A 16,409-nucleotide genomic window follows, 5' to 3' on the forward strand; every position below is an offset into this window, starting at 1 on the left:
GGGTCCCTGAACGTCAGTAATCAGCTTGATGACGATCTTTATAGATCATGGAATACATAACGTATGTAAACTCAAGTTGATTGGGAGTCTTTAAGAAAGTTATAAATGCTTGATGAATTTTTACTATCAATATTGAAGCTCATTGGTAACACATCAAACCTGGATGTGTTCGAAGAAAAGATTTCAGTGGAATATGAAAATTACGCGTTTACTGCGTTTCACTATACCTACTCTCCATCTACCGCATGTTTATAGTGTCTAAAGCTCGCATGGGCTTAGAGAACGCAAAAGCATACTTATCATTTGAAGTAACATAGAACATAATTATTTAACTACTGCTGTGAGTCCTGATTCATTTCCTACTTTCAACAATGAAACAAATCTTTCTGATCGATGCATACGATAATAGGTTCTTTAAAACGGATGTTCTTTGTCCTTACTGCCCTTCCTCTATTTTGAGAGGCTTTGTATATTTTAAGAGATCCAGTTGATGGCCTTCCTTATGGACGAAGTTGCCTCGTCTTGACTGTATCGGAAGAAAAATTTACTTTGCACAGAAAGTTTATTGGAGCAACGTAATAAAATCTTAGAACCAAGCATCATACAATGTTATGAGAGTATATAAATACTGAATGTTGTTGGATTGCTCCCGTTCAGTTAGAAGATTATCTTAGCAAGACAAGCAAGACCAGGAAACTAATCTTTTTATTTTGATAAATACTTTATCTTAAAGCAAAATGGGACATGCAGTAAAAATTCCTAGCCAAGCAAGGATATCATTCCCAGAAGCTTCGCGAATATTCGAATATACAATAACAGTCCAGTCTTCACTTGACTGAAGATAATACTAAATAGTGCATTAGCAAAGATGACCCCGCGTTCACAGACATTCACTTCATAATGCAGTGACAGTGACAGTAAATGTTGCACTTCAGATACTCGTGATACATGACTGCACTTTAGATACAAAAAGGGTGGAAATCATACAATGCCTGTGACCTATATATAAAGCCTCAAATAAGAGATTCCACAATCTTTTGCAATGTATTTCACTGTACAACACCCATTTAGCCACCGAAAGTCAACTGGCTTTATCATATTAAAATGCAAGATGTAATAAATAAATATTTTCCGGTATGGGTTAGTCATTATTGGCTAGATACTTGGCTCACACATAAAGGCTCGGGTTCGATTCCCGGTACCAGACCCAATTAAAACAGGTCACTCCATAGAAGCTCTGGCTCGAGAAAATGTCCACGAACTAAATATGAGAAGGAAAAATAAATAAATTATATTTGAAGTCAGAAAAGATCTTAGTGCTCAAAATATTCATGCACTTAATTAAGTGTGCCTGGATCTAAAATTACACTTTGTTTGCATTTCTTCTCTAAGTTTGTCAATCAAAATGTCATATATGATAGATTAAAAATTAATCTATGGAATTTTTTTTCATATAATACATATACTGTGGGGAAATTAAGAGAGTTAGGAACGAATAAATATTTTCTTCTCCTTCAAGGGGAAAATATGGCCGTATTAATTAATTACTCTTGCCCACAAAAGCTTATTTGATTTGCCGATACAATCATTCCGTCGCTTTATATATCTTGAATGTACAGGCAAAGGTATCACAAGCCACATCTTTCCCTGCCTCATAGACGGTTTCTGTTCTTAAACTTTTGAAAAATGTCTACTTTGTAGAATGATAACTCTGTATAGATTTGTTAATGGATATATATTTAGCTAAGTAATTCAGATTTCATCCTACTTATACTTAGTTACTTTACTTATAGATGATATTCTTTTTAACAACGATTCAAGCATACTGCCCCTATTCATCATATAGGTGGTAGATACAGCTACCCAATATTGGGTGGTATCTATATAAACTATCGAAAATGTCATGTCAATCTCATGTCAACACAAATAGGAAAATATCGCCTGTATGTCGCCAAAGAGAGTACAAAAGAACAGTCAAGAAATGCTACTTACTCATAAAGAAATTTCGCTGGTGGGCATGGTGGCTTGCAACTGTTATAGCAGTGTATAATATTTATAAATTATGCATGCTCCTCGCCTCATTCAGTATACATTATACAATATATCTACATACGTATTAGAGAAGACCATCTACTTGAAATTTTATAACATCAGATGCAGTAGGATTCAGTAGAGAACTATAAGAAACTTAATATTCATAAACAGTTTCTAAAATAAACGGCAACATGTTTGACACAAGCTTAAAGAGATATTATGGATTGTATTGGATTTTCTATGAGAGAGAGAGTGAGAAAGGACCTTAGATAGAAGAAACTGTATGCAATATTTCAAGAAGATAACAAATATATAAATCTATACCTCTTTGCATTAAGCAGTAAATTCTAGATTTAGCTAACCAACTTCAAATATACCTAAGCCAGGTACTTTTCTGGGATTATAGACGGGTCTATACCGATTATTAGAATTGCTAGATTAAATTCTAAAGTTACGAAGCTCTTCAGACAACATTCAAGGTGATGGAAAAACCAGAAGTAGACTTGTTTACCAGTACAAGGGCAGTGATCTAACCAATCTAAAATATGATTGCTTTTCTAGTATTGCCCATTCGTCGACGTCTTCAGCAAAGACTTAAACTAAAGGCTGTGGTGGCCCTAGCTTATTTCCATCTTCAACGCTAGTACCTTCAATTCGAGACATCTTAATCACTGCTTGAGAACCTATCTTCTGGTAGCTCCAGATAGGAGAGAAAGTTTATGATTTTCCTCTTCTCCAGGTCTCCATTGTACCAGAGAACCAAGAGCCAACCATTTACAATTAACAATCTAACATTTCTTTCGCGAGTACCAACAGGTCACATTCAGTAACATATTGTATGTGCTTGCTGTACTACTAAGGTCCTTGGCAACAGAGGACAGAATATTTTAGAAACAGCTTGGCGTAAATTCACAATTAATACGTGTAATCAAGCCTGGATATGTTGGAATGGGTTAACAGTTAGATCCTACTTCGGTAGGACTTCATTTTAGCAAATACTTAATAAATAAATCAGAACTCGTACTCAGAACTATTGATCTTTAGAAATCCTTAGTCAAATAGGTTTTTAAACCCAAAAATTATCGAGTAGATAAATACCTAGGTACTTGATCAACCTAAAGTTAGACTAGCATTGAAACCAATTTTAAAACCAAAACCTCTAACATGGTTGGTCACCTATGAGTCTATTTAAATACTCAACTGATAGCTTATTTTAAGTAGCATGTCATGACTCCTTGTTTTTATCTTGAGTGGAGAGTTCATGTTTTGACTATACACAGTACGGTTCTGACAAATTACAGATCAAACATTGGTTTGGTTAACTTTATGTAGTCAGAGGGCTATATCTATTAGTACAAACTGATATTACAAATTTGTTATATTTGGGTAAAGAAATTATTGGACATGTCAATGAATCTGGTTTGTTTGTTATGTCTAGCAGAAGACAAAGATTAAAGTAGCTGCTCGCAGTCATTTCGGTATAACTGCGAAGCTTATTGAAATTAGCACGTTTTCAGCTTTCTCAGATAATTTTAAAAGCATCTGTAAATACAAATTTAATAAAATACAATAGAAATTTAAAGTAGGTAGTCAATATATCTACGCTGTCTTGAAGAAGTTCCTCAGATGTTTTGAGGTTTACTTTACTACTTTACAGCATTAAGTGCAGCATATTTACACCAATTTAAATGAATATATGGGTTGTATAGGTTTTGTTTTTACCATTAAATAAAATATCAATTAATAAAAATATGTGCGTTACTTTTGGGTGAAATCTACATTAATAACTGTGATTAATTAAATGACAATAATTTTAAAATCAATTAAATTTGATATCTAGTTAATTACTTCAGAGATGAGAAAAATATTTTGTCTCTATGATAATCACTGATAATATACTGATATATATACTGATAATTTAAACGTCGTTGATCATTAATTTACATGTATAATGATTATCATTTCTTTTACTATCATAAAAATGGTCATCACAGTACGCCTTGCCATCGCCGGCAGAATATAAACACATCTCGTAAGTGGATCAAGCTGAAGGCTCGAACACCTAAATATAACCGTTTTCCCCCCAAAGGGCAGAAAACGATTATTTAGGTTTCAGCCGAAGCTTGATCCACTAAAATTTCATGCCTTGCCGGCTTACGAGAGTACTGATTGACATTGACAACTGTCAAGCGACATGCCGGCGGATGACGGCGTGATGTTATGTCAAAACCTCATTTACCCAATGAAATGTAGGGTAGGAACACTGCAAACGGGCAAAATTTGGAGGGTAATCTCGTAAGTGGATCAAGCTTCGGCTGAAATCTAAATAATCGTTTTCTGCCCTTTGGGGGGAAAACGGTTATATTAGTATAGTAGTTGCAGTAGTTATTAACGTTATTTTAACAAAAAAAACGTTGTGGATGTATGTTATTTTAAGTAGGCACCTATATATTTTTAAAAACGGCATTTATTATTGAATAAAGTCTTACCAAAGGTCCAGTGTTTCCTTTCGGTCCAGGTAGTCCTGCAGGCCCAGTTGGACCAACCGGACCTTGTGGACCTTGCATACCATCAGCTCCTGGTTCTCCTTTTTGTCCTTTTGAAAATCGTCCTATATGAGCTGGCTCGCCTTTGTCACCTCTGTCACCCTTCAGTCCAGGAATTCCGCGTGGACCTTGTGATCCCTTGGGCCCAATTAAACCAGGTTCTCCCTGAAAACCAAATATTTTATCAAGAATTTCGAAAGAATTAGAAAGGGAACATACAGAAGTAATGTTTGATGCCATCACGGAAAGGAGACCGACCATTTGTCATTAAGGGCCCGGATTAGATGAATGAACTGTTACAATATAATTAGTGTCATTTATTAACAATAGATTAGCATTGGCAGGTCGGGGTTAAGAGTCAGCCAGTATTACTATGTAATATTAAAAATAAATACAAAGTTTTTAACTCACATCCGTTCCGTTACATCCGTCTCTACCAGGTATTCCAGGAAAACCTGGTTCTCCTTGCGCACCCGGGGGGCCTATTAATCCACTATAACCTTGTGCTCCCGGTTTTCCTCGTTCGCCTTTTGGACCCCTTGGGCCTTGTGGACCCACTTGACCTTTCTGACCTTTGGAACCTTGAGGCCCTTCTGCTCCTTCATGTCCCGGAAGACCTCGCAGCCCCTGCGGTCCAGGCGAGCCAGGACGTCCCTGTGATAAAAATGATTCAAAATATTATATCTGGTATTATTTCGTGTAGGTATATTAGTAGGTAAAATATTTAGTATAAATAAGTGCGCCTGTGATTTGTCGCAGAAACCGGTTTTGTCGACTTCTTAACTATGTTGCCAGCATTAGTGACCTCTTATACCCGCCAAGAGATAGATAAAGATGGAGGACAAGATGGAGGAGGAGAGCGCGCAAACTTATCGTGCGCGCTCTCTTAACTCTGATGTCATATTTGTGGTACGTAGATGCTGACAAATTTTAATAATAGAAATACAACCGACTTCAAAAACAGAAAACGTATACCGATTAAACTAAAAAGCGAAAAATAAAATCATATCTTAATATGATGTACTTACTGATAATATGATATACCTACTGATCAGCAGGTAGAACATATTCTACCTGCTGATCAGTTTGAAGGCGGTGCTAAACCGATTCGTGTAAATTTAAGCCGTATCTGACAGAACTACTTACATTATAGAACACTGTCTGAAAAACCTAAATCTGTATGGCTTATATTAACACGAGTCGGTTTAGCACCCTTTTTTTAAAGTCGGTTAAAACGCGAAATAATGTCGGGTCTGCTAGTTGTTATGATAAATTAAATTACTCACTCGGTTACCCTTCTCGGCAAAGCATTTAGGCACGCAACAACCTGGTGCTGTGCAGTTGCGATCGAACGCCGTCGTCCGCCGTCTCGTCTCAGGATCGTAGACGGCGAAGTTCTGACCAAAACTCGGGGGCTGCCGCGGCGGCGGTGGTTGCGACGGTGGCGGCGATATAGGGTAGTCGGGCCTTCTCGACAAGCCGTAAAAGGGATTTTCATCTACAGTTGGGTCATATTCACTCTGTGACATCCAGTCCGACCGTCCGTAATCATCTTGTTGCTAAAGAAACAAAGGAATAGTTACGTACATATTAATAGATACGTTTTGAAAATTTTACGCATCAATATTTTGTAACCGGGTTTTGTTATTAATGAAAAATATATTTTTTTTTCAAGCAAAACACTAAAAATACATTATTTCAAGAGATGTTATTTTATCTATCTAAATCTTTCTACTATAGTATACGAAAGTAACTACCTGGTTATTATATACCAGTTCAGCTGTGGTTCGAATAAACAAGTCCAGGATTCATTTCCCGATTCAAGACAACAAAAACAAATTATATATCTATCTTCCAGGAAAAGTAATATTAAAATTAGTAAAGCCGTTCATTAGGTTAGCAACGACAAACAGACAGTCAGACAGAGAGAAAGATGACACTACAAAATAAAAAAATAACTATATTTTTTTATCTTTTCATAGACGATTTTCAATTTTATTTATATGAAATTATAGAGGAACTCATCACAATGAATGACCTTAATTATAAAAAAAATTGTAAATTTGTAATAATGTTAGCAATTTGTAAATTATAATGCTGTATGATTTTTCAAAAGAGCAATTGCTGAATTTCTTGCCGGCTCTTCTCAGCAGTACCTGCCTTCCGAATCTGTGGTAGAGTCTTTACAGATAGTCTACCTTGACGTTTCAAAGTGCTTGAAAACTAATCCTACTTGAAATAACTGAATATAGATTTTTATTTTACCCTACCGCCAAAGACGCATCGCAAGTGATTTAGCGTTCCGATACGATTTAGCAAACCGAAAGGGGTGTGGATTTAAATACTCCTAATTTATTCCGCTTCCATCTTAGATTGCATCATCACTTACCATCAGGTGAGGTGAGGTCAAGGGTTAATTTGTAAAAAATAAAAAAAAACAGAATTCGGACGAAAGCATACAAATATATTGTATGCTTTCGTCTTTCTTTGTAAGCTTTCGTATGCTTTAGTTCATCTAAATGACGAAACGGAAACAAATGAAACGGATGAAACAAATCATAGTTATAGGATAAAATATTACACGTGAACCAAGTCACGGGTGACTGCTATATGAGTATTAGTACCTAGAATGATTCACATAGATTGGAATTATGAAATGTTTCAAATAGTGTTTAGTAGCTATCCGATATTATGTGGTGTGTGCACTTTTGCTTGTAATATGACACCATCGTTAGCGTTAGCCATGTTCAATATACTTTTGGTTTAAATATTCAACAACAATTTTTATCGTAACCTAAACTTAGGCCGAGCCGTGGTAGTCCAGTGGATGTAAGCTCTGCCTTCGATTTGGTAGGTTCGAATTCGGCCAGGGGCACCTCCAACTTTTCAGTTATGTGCATTACCTACAAGAAATCCAATATCACACGTCTCAAACGTTGAAGGAAAAACATCGTGAGGAAACCTGAGAATTTTTTTAATTCTCTGCGTGTGTGAAGTCTTCCAATCCGCATTGGGCAGGCGTAGTGGACTATTTGGCCTAGCCCCTCTCATTCTGAGAGGAGGCTCGAGCTCAGCAGTGGGCCGAGTATGAGTTGATGATGATGATGATGAAATATGTAGGTATAGAGTACCTAGCTAGGTATTACCAATCCTGTTATGCTAGCCACTCACCAACCGATAAATCCACTTCATGCATATCGCGACCAACACACGATCAGTTTTATCGGATGTCAAAGCGTCAGCGTTGCGGGTATGTGAGTTTATTGGATGGTGATTGGCTAGCATTACAGTCAGCTGATTTATTTAGCTACCTATCAATTATCACCAGTAGATATTATCAGCCTATATTAAAAGACCACTACAGGACCAGTTCTCTCTCCTTAGTGGAGAGGGAGTATGGAGCTTTGACCCACCACGCTGCTCCAATGTGGGTTGGCGAGCTAGGGTCATAATATCAAATTCATTAAAAGCCGATGTCAGATATTTATGGTTATGTCCGACAATTAAATTATATTTAATATTCCAAATGTTGGTCTAAAAATAGTTTCTGTGTAGATGTGTCCTAGAGTCGTGATAGCTCAGTGGATACGACCTCTGCCTTCGATTCGGAGTGTGTAGTATCGAATCCGGCCCAGGGCATGCACCTCTAACTTATCAGTTATGTGCATTTTAAGAAATTAAATATCATGTGTCTCAAACGGTGAAGGAAAAACATCGTGAGGAAACCTGTATACCTATTTTTTTTTTCTTTTTTTTATTGTTTACAAGTTAGCTTGTCTACAAGCCTTGAGCCTTGTCTACAATCTCACCTGATGTTAAGTAATGATTCAATCTAAGGTGGAATCGGGCTAACTTGTTAGGAGGAGGATGAAACCCCACACTTCTTTCGGTTTCTACACGACATCGTACCGGGACGCTAAAGCGCTTGGCGGTACGTATTTGCTGGTAGGGTGGTAACTATCCGCGGCCGAAGCATCCTACCAGCCAGACCATTACCCAGCCGGGGATCGAACCCAGGACCTCCGTCTTGTAAATCCACCGCGCATACCACTGCGCTACGGAGGCCGGCAAAAAGCTGTCGTGGTAGACTATTAGCCTAACCTCTCTCATTCTGAGAGGAGACTCGTGCTCAACACACAATAGTGAGCCGAACATGGGTTGTCAGTGAGATGCGTCGTTAGGGGATAAAATATAGCCTAGGTTATTTGTTGGTCATGTAGTCTTCAATTGGTCAAATGATTATTAAATTCGATTTAGGAAATGTCGAAAAAACAAAATTGGTAACTTTGTATGAGACTTGCCAATTCGACAAGTAGCTGGTACGAAGTCCACCGGGTCAGCTAGTTCATTAATATTGGTAATAGGATAGTGATAGTAAGTATATCTATGTATATAAACAGCGGCCAAGTGCGTGTCGACCCCGCGCAGTGTAGGGTTCCGTAGATTAAGTTAGCACTTTAATCCCTTAAGTAATCCACAAAAACACCGATAACCATAACCCACACCATGGGATAGACGATAAAAAAATCATCCTCATTTTGCATGTAAGGATCAAATTGCATGTAAGGATAGAACCCAAAAAAAATTTTTTTTAACTTTATTTTACCGTTTTATAGATGAAATTAATATATATACTAGGGTGTCCCTTATTTTTCAAAGTTTTAAATTTGTAACGCATAGGTCCTAGTTTTGTTCATTTGCCCCTAAAACACTCGAAAATATTATTTTTACCTTAATTGAAGAACGATAACCCGTGCCGACTTGCATCGAAACATGTTCATACATAGTAGCGGCGCGTACTCGCGGCATTTGTCATTTGTTGTCATTTATTCTTGCGATTAACACGTATTGTTTTACATTTAAAAGATGGCAGTGGATTTAAGAAGTAACAAAAAATGTATTTTCTTAGTTAGTGACACGAATTATCAAATAACAGGCTCAAAGCTACCGTCAAATCGTCAAGTTCTAGCAATAAGTTTAACATTCGCGAAGTGAAATTGTCTATTAGTGAAAGTGTTAATTCGGGAGTGTATTGTATATTGAAAAAAAGCTAGAATCCCTACCAGAGCTATATATATACCTAACTGGGTAATAAATAATGTTGATCTTCACCGTGCTTGGTTTGCTTTGATTATTTGACATAGCGCACGCTGATGCTTTAGAACGGATTAAAATTGAAGAACACGAAATTTTTTTACAAAAACAATGAGAACCAGGGCATCCAGGATGTTTAGCGAGTGTAGACAAAAAGTTGGTCGAAAAAGAAGAAAGGGCAAGACAAAGCAAATTAAATGAAGAGAAAAAAAGATGTGAGCAAATGTATTTTGGAGGTTTATCGTCATCAGTTAGAACGCAACATGTTATTCAATCGGAGGGACATCAAGAACAACTTACCAGCTCTAATGAAAGTTTTGAGGACTACTTGGCATCCACCTCTCAAACGGTATGTTCAGAAACTACTACAAAAAGAGGAAGGAAAGCCTAAGATAGTTGCAGCTTTAGATAGATGTCAATTAAGCATAAGGGATTCTGTCTATTCTATTCTATATTCTACTTCAGGCTGTGGCAGAAGCACTAGATCTTGGCTGTGATGATTACCCGACATACATGTCGTCTATTTAACGTATTCGCATACAGGGTCGAAAGTATAGAGCAGAATCTATTAAATCCTATTTTCAGAATAATATGCTTGAAATGGTGACCGTTCACTGGGATGGGAAATTATTACCTGGACTTGACGTAAGAAGTTCTAAAGAAGAACGCCTGCCAATTTTAATTTCATTTGGAGAAATATATAATTTGTTAATACTGTCTTATTTATTGATGCAAGAAAATCATTTAGTGATTTTGTGTCTGTCAAGAGCACAAATTTATTTAGTCGATTAAAAATTGATAAGGCGTTCCCCCAGACACCCATTTCTTTATGGGATGAAGTGGGGGATGGGATGTTACCTATACAGAAGCAAAAAAGAAAGTGCTTTCTTTAAGGGCTGTCAAAGATACGACTATAAAGAGCTGTAAAACTTATCCAAGATTTCGTGGTTTGATACTGCAAAGGAAGAGCAAAAGCAATTTTTGCTTCGTTGTGTTCAGGAGCATAGAACTCTGTATCCGGACTGTAAAATGAGACTAATCCTAAAAAAACTATCCTGCCTGATCTGTAATTTTATCTTTTAATAAATATTTTATAGAAAATTGAGTATTTCAATTTATTTAGTTATATAACGGAAAGGGCCAAAAACCGAAACTTTTTAAATCTTCCGGGCCCTGTCGGCACGGGTTAACGTTGACGTAGGAAGATTAAATTTTGTATTTAAGTTAGTCTAGGTAGTCTAAAAAAAAATAGGGGGTATGCGTTTTAATATCTAAAAAAAAATTTTTTTTGCCCATATAAGGGACACCCTAATATATACCCATACCCAATTTCATCTTTCTAGTTTTAACAGACTCTGAGTAGTTATCTTACTAACAATAACAACTTTATCTTTTTAATTAACAACGGAATTAGTATGCAATTTTCGATTTCCAACTACGTTTTTTTAAGTTGGACGTCTATGACTTTTTAAGTAGCCGTTATAGTTTGCCTTGTAATTTCATACTTTCATCAATTTTCTATTGTTAATAACCGTTTAGCCGGTAGAGGGTGGGGACACTTGACTTTAACAAAAATTATCTCTTAAAAGCCAAATACATATTTTTCAATTAAATATCGAAAAATGTTGGTAAAATACCCCTCATATCTTTCAAAGACCTATCCAAAGATACCGAAATTAACGAGTAAAATAAAATCATTCCCACTTTACATGTAGGGGAGATACCCTAAAAACAATATTTTTTAAAATTTTATTTAACTACTTTGTTCACATTGTCAATGTTCATATTCATTCTAATTTACAGCGTTCTAGAAGTAATAGTCTCTACACTGCGGATGGACGGACGAATATGACGTAAATATAAGGGTTCCTTGTGGACTACGGAACCCTAAAAATGAATCGCTAAATGTGTTGCTAAGCGCTAATCTCGGGAATGGCTGAACCGCTGGCTAATTATTTTTTAGAATATTTCTTAAAGACTGACGCTGGATTTTACGGAGCTTTTTTTAGGGGCGTAGCTTTTTTATATTAAAAAAAAATACTTAGAAATATAATATAGTGAAACATTTTTAATAACCGTCTAACGGAAAGTTTTAAGAGTAAGTAAGTAAACATGTTTAAATTAAGAAAAACATTATACAACCGGACATAAAAGTCTAAATTGGAAAACATGAAAAAAATATATGAATTGGGAAAATCCTCCGTCCTTTTAAAAGCTTTACATTTCTTGAGATTAAAAACGTTATTTTAGTAAATAATACTGAAAAATCATGTTGTAAAAGTACAAGTATATATTTTCTACTATATTATATTTTCATTTGATATTTCTATACAAAAACTACTCAATGTTTATCAATAATTGTTGTATTTTTGTTGTTGTTACAAATATTTTACGCGTAGCTAATATATTTTATACACATTCATAGTAATTTTCAGAGAATAAATGCGACATATGCAGTATGCTGACTACAGACCTTTGGTTTTAACTGCGCAGCTGTGTATCTAATCGAAATTTAAATCAATATCTATAAACCGTACAGTTTATAGTTATTCGATTGAACAGTCTCCGTTTTGTCTACTGTGAATACTGTAAGTCTGAAGCCCGCATTAGTTACATGTCAAAAAGGTTATATTATATTAGGGCATAATTTTATCAGTAGTAGGACATAAGTTCAAAGTATACGTAGCGATGTATAATCGAAATTCCACCGAAACTTGAGAACACGCTTCATGATTCGTTAAGTTTCTGTTGACCTAATGAAAATTGCAGTGAAACAAATAGGTAACTACCAACTTATGATTAAAAACCAGTAGGTATGAAATGTATATATATGTATACATTTCATACCTACTAGATACGAGCGAGCCAATAACCTTTTCGTTCGTCCATTTGGATTTTTGCACTCTACATAAGTTATAGCCTGAATGGATTTCGATGAAATTTAGCATAGAGATGATAAAGAAATAATCTACGTGTACAAAGTTATGGACGTCCGTTACTAATAAAATTTGGATTCAAATAAATTATTTATGTATAATAAATAATAGGCAAAAAAATCAAAACAAAGTCAAGTTTGCCTATTTGCAAAGACTCTACTACCGGTTCGGACGGCAGGTTCTGCTGAGAAGAGCAGGCGAGAAATTCAACAGTTGCTCTTTTAAAAAAGAAATATACATTATTATTTACAATATAATTAATATAATTACAGTTTATTTTACTTCAATTAGTTATTATATTTTCAATTTATGCAACTAATAATTATGTATAATACTGATAGACACATGAGAGGTTTAAAAATTATCAAAACCAATATAGGTAGATGTGTAATTATTTATTTGAATGATACGAAAAAAATATGCCTATTCGATATTATTATTATATAATATTACCTACTATTATTATAAATTCGTAGGTACCTAAACCAAAAATAGAAATATTATAAAAATAACTTCGATTTTAAGCGTTTACTCTAGTAACTTAAGGACCGGTAAGTTACATGTATTTTTTTACTGTACACTAGCAGACGCCTGCGACTTTGTCCACTTTGTTGCTTAATAACCTTCTCCATTTCCCAGTGAAAGTCCTATCAAAAACGCTCCAGCCGTTCTAACGATTAGCGCGGAGAAACAGACAGGCAAAAACTTAGATTGTGTTTTACTATCGTGTAAATAACTAGGTATAACACTAGCACTTGAAAAAACATTAATAGTTTTGGAATCATGATTTTGATAAAACTTTTGTTGTTGAATTTTTTTCTCTCTGGAAACGTAAGTAAAAATAAAAGTTCTGTTTCAAAAGTATGTGCCTAATATTTGATAGCGTATGTTCAAATTAATTTATTATAATTATATAAATTACAATATTTATAATGAATATGTATCTGATAATAATGATGCTTTGTTCTTATTTACTTAGCTGTACTTATTTTATAGTGACGGTTTGCGCAATGACGGCACTTAACATCCGAGTGATAAACTTTGTCGGTTTCATATAATTATGAATACGTTATGTACAAAGATATAACTAAAGAAATTTAGTGATTGGAAAGAGATATTATAATAATAATAGTTTTATTATTTTGAGTATAGCTGCGCTTTATAACCGGCCCTGTCTGCATTTTGAAGAAATTGCAAAAGGACGAATTTTAGCGGACCGACCAGTCAGCCGCTCGCCCTTTCGCCGTCCCGCACGGCGTTCCCTAATTCCAGCAAAACTTTTACCAAAAGTCCCTCACTAAGTTACTCAGTATTGGCTTGAAAATTTGTAAAATAAAAAAAAACAACTCACCGGACTCACTTCACTTATAGACACCAAAGCAGCCACCAACCTAAAAAAAATAATAGATGTAAAAATATCATAATTTAAATTTAAATCTATCTTATAATTTAAAAAAATTAAATATTTACATGTAAATTATTATTTGGAAATCTTTATAGACTTAAAAAAAATATATAGGAAGTTTGCAAATTTTTAAGCTTACCAAAGTACGTGGACCGCCATGGCCCCGAAGCGCGCGGCGGCTGTCCCGTGCGCGCGCGCCGTTTATGTCGGGATACTAAGGAAAGAGGAGTGCTCGGGCGGCGGGCAGCCCGCGCCGCCCCCGCCCCGCGCGCGCCGGGCGCCCGCCGCGGGCTGGCAGGGCGCGCGCCACTAGTAGTGCGGCGCAGCCATGTCGGGTCCGGCGCGCGCGCGCCTGCGAGCGATCCACCTCGTGCCGGCAGCCATCCTGCTGTTTCAATGGATCTCACCAGCTTCTGCTGTAAGTAAGCTTTTCACTACCCCTAAGATACTATAGACCTCACCTTCATCGAAAAGAGTTCAACGGGTTCGCTGCTTTCATACACGATACACTTCTAACGAGATTTGTAGGGTTTTAGTCTATTTCTCAGATACATATCTAATTTATTGATGTAAAAAGTAGCTACCGTGCAAACAGACATAAATATATCAAAATTGTTTGGTAAATATTATACTGGTATAATAATTTCTAATAAGGGTGACAATCATATTGTGCCTGTGATAACAATATGATGATAACATTGAAGCTTGACATAGGACATTTCTGCTACCTGGATAGGGGTAGTTATCTCATTTCCTCAAAAAATATTGTCTATATTTTTTGTGTGTTTGTAACGATCACAAATTGAGATCAATTATTAAGAACTTTTGGCTTGACTTGCCTGAATTTCAGTCATGCTAACTCTATCTGAGTTGTGGCTGAGGACTAACTCTATGCAATACCTCAATTTCTTGTGTTTAAAAAGGTACGGAGACTTAACAGCCGACATAAAATAATTATTCTTTTTGTTGAGTTTATTTGTGAAACTCTTCTAAAGTGATAGACAAAGAAGTTGTTTGTAATCATCAATGTTTTGGAATCTGACATCCTTATTCAATCTTATTATGACTTTACAGATTCATCACCTATAATTGCAATTTTTTTATATTTTTTTACAAAGAATAACTTGTAATAATAATAATATCACTCTACCTCTTGACCTTTCTCTCTCTCTCTCTCTCTACCTTAGCTGATATAGTTTTACTATTATTTGTTTTAGCCTGATTATTGATTGATTTATTTATTATTATTATTATTATTATTATATATTATGTATACATTATTTTTATTTTTTTATTTGTAAACCATCCCATTTCCGGGCAAAGGCCTCCCCCAAACTCTTCCACAGTTTCGGATTAGTCTTTTGGTATGTAGGGCTCATACTCTACTAGGTCGTCTCTCAATCTACATAATGGTCTTCCTCTTCTTTTCTTTTTCTTCTCTTTTTAGTCTTACTGTTATTAATATAAAAATAACTTTGATAGAGCTGAAAGTAGGATAATTTTGCGAGAATCGACTATATTTATTGAGCTCGAATTGAGCTCGAGCTCTCTGAAGCTCTGAATAGAACTCCATTCATAAGAAATCTTTCGCAACCAACGCTTTTTCTTAACTTTTTGTTGTATTGGTAGCCAGCGGACCACCGTGCTTCGTCCGCATATAATTAGGTTTTTTTCGGTTAGCATTTTTCCTCGAGGCTGATCACAATGAAACAAGCTTTATCTAAATTAATTGTAAGCTTTGTTTTCTTTGACGTCTAATTCACTATCCTTGATGTATGCTAGTTTACAATTGAAAGTATGTCAATTGATGTGATATTTATTTTAATAGGTTGATAATAAAGACAAAAATAGTGAATAAGCCAGTTGATAGTGGTCGGTAATACTTAGAAATATTATCATTTTCTAGCGGACGCCCGCGACTTCGTCCGCGTGAATGTCGATATAAACTTTCAACCCCTATTTCACCTCTTTCTATCAATATTTTCGCATTCATTATATAATAAAACTGTAACAGTTGAAATTCAGTACATTGAGGATATTTTGAAAATTTTAGTTGGAGACCGTTATAATCGATACTGAAGCCAAAAACATTTTTTTTTACTTTTGTCTGTCTGTCTGTCCGTATTTTTATTGACCTATCCAGGTAGCAGAAATTCAAAGAAGAAGGTTATACTTGTCGCGAAAATTAAATCAGAAGGGGGTTGAAAGTTTGTATGGAGTCTTTTATTTTTCAAGTTACATTTGTAAAACTTGGCATACCAAGTTTTATGTAATACTAAAAAAATAATTACCATTATTAAAAATATTTATTGTACAGATTTCATTATTTACGGTTTTAACATAATTTTCCTAAAGCCTCTAGGAGGAATCAAACTTTTAAATGACATATCTAAC

The 16,409-nt window shown here is 35.4% G+C and overlaps 2 protein-coding genes across 2 annotated transcripts in view; one reads left to right on the top strand and one right to left on the bottom strand.

Moving 5' to 3' along the window:
* The window catches only part of LOC112053362 (collagen alpha-1(IV) chain), a 29,743-nt gene extending 15,480 nt beyond the window's left edge, over positions 1 to 14,263 (bottom strand). Inside the window, exons 1-5 of the mRNA XM_024092759.2 lie at positions 14,155 to 14,263; positions 13,962 to 14,001; positions 5,867 to 6,139; positions 4,992 to 5,234; positions 4,524 to 4,745 (exon numbers count right to left, since the gene is read on the bottom strand). Coding sequence (XP_023948527.2) covers positions 4,524 to 4,745; positions 4,992 to 5,234; positions 5,867 to 6,139; positions 13,962 to 14,001; positions 14,155 to 14,174 — 798 coding nt within the window. The 5' untranslated portion in view covers positions 14,175 to 14,263. The remainder of the gene's footprint in view (positions 1 to 4,523; positions 4,746 to 4,991; positions 5,235 to 5,866; positions 6,140 to 13,961; positions 14,002 to 14,154) is intronic.
* An 11-nt stretch (positions 14,264 to 14,274) lies between these two features.
* The window catches only part of LOC112053368 (collagen alpha-1(IV) chain), a 36,661-nt gene continuing 34,526 nt past the window's right edge, over positions 14,275 to 16,409 (top strand). Inside the window, exon 1 of the mRNA XM_024092768.2 lies at positions 14,275 to 14,433. Within this exon, the coding sequence (XP_023948536.2) occupies positions 14,344 to 14,433 (90 nt within the window). The 5' untranslated portion in view covers positions 14,275 to 14,343. The remainder of the gene's footprint in view (positions 14,434 to 16,409) is intronic.

This window comes from Bicyclus anynana, chromosome 3 (assembly GCF_947172395.1).
Source record: "Bicyclus anynana chromosome 3, ilBicAnyn1.1, whole genome shotgun sequence".
Lineage (NCBI taxonomy): Eukaryota > Metazoa > Arthropoda > Insecta > Lepidoptera > Nymphalidae > Bicyclus > Bicyclus anynana.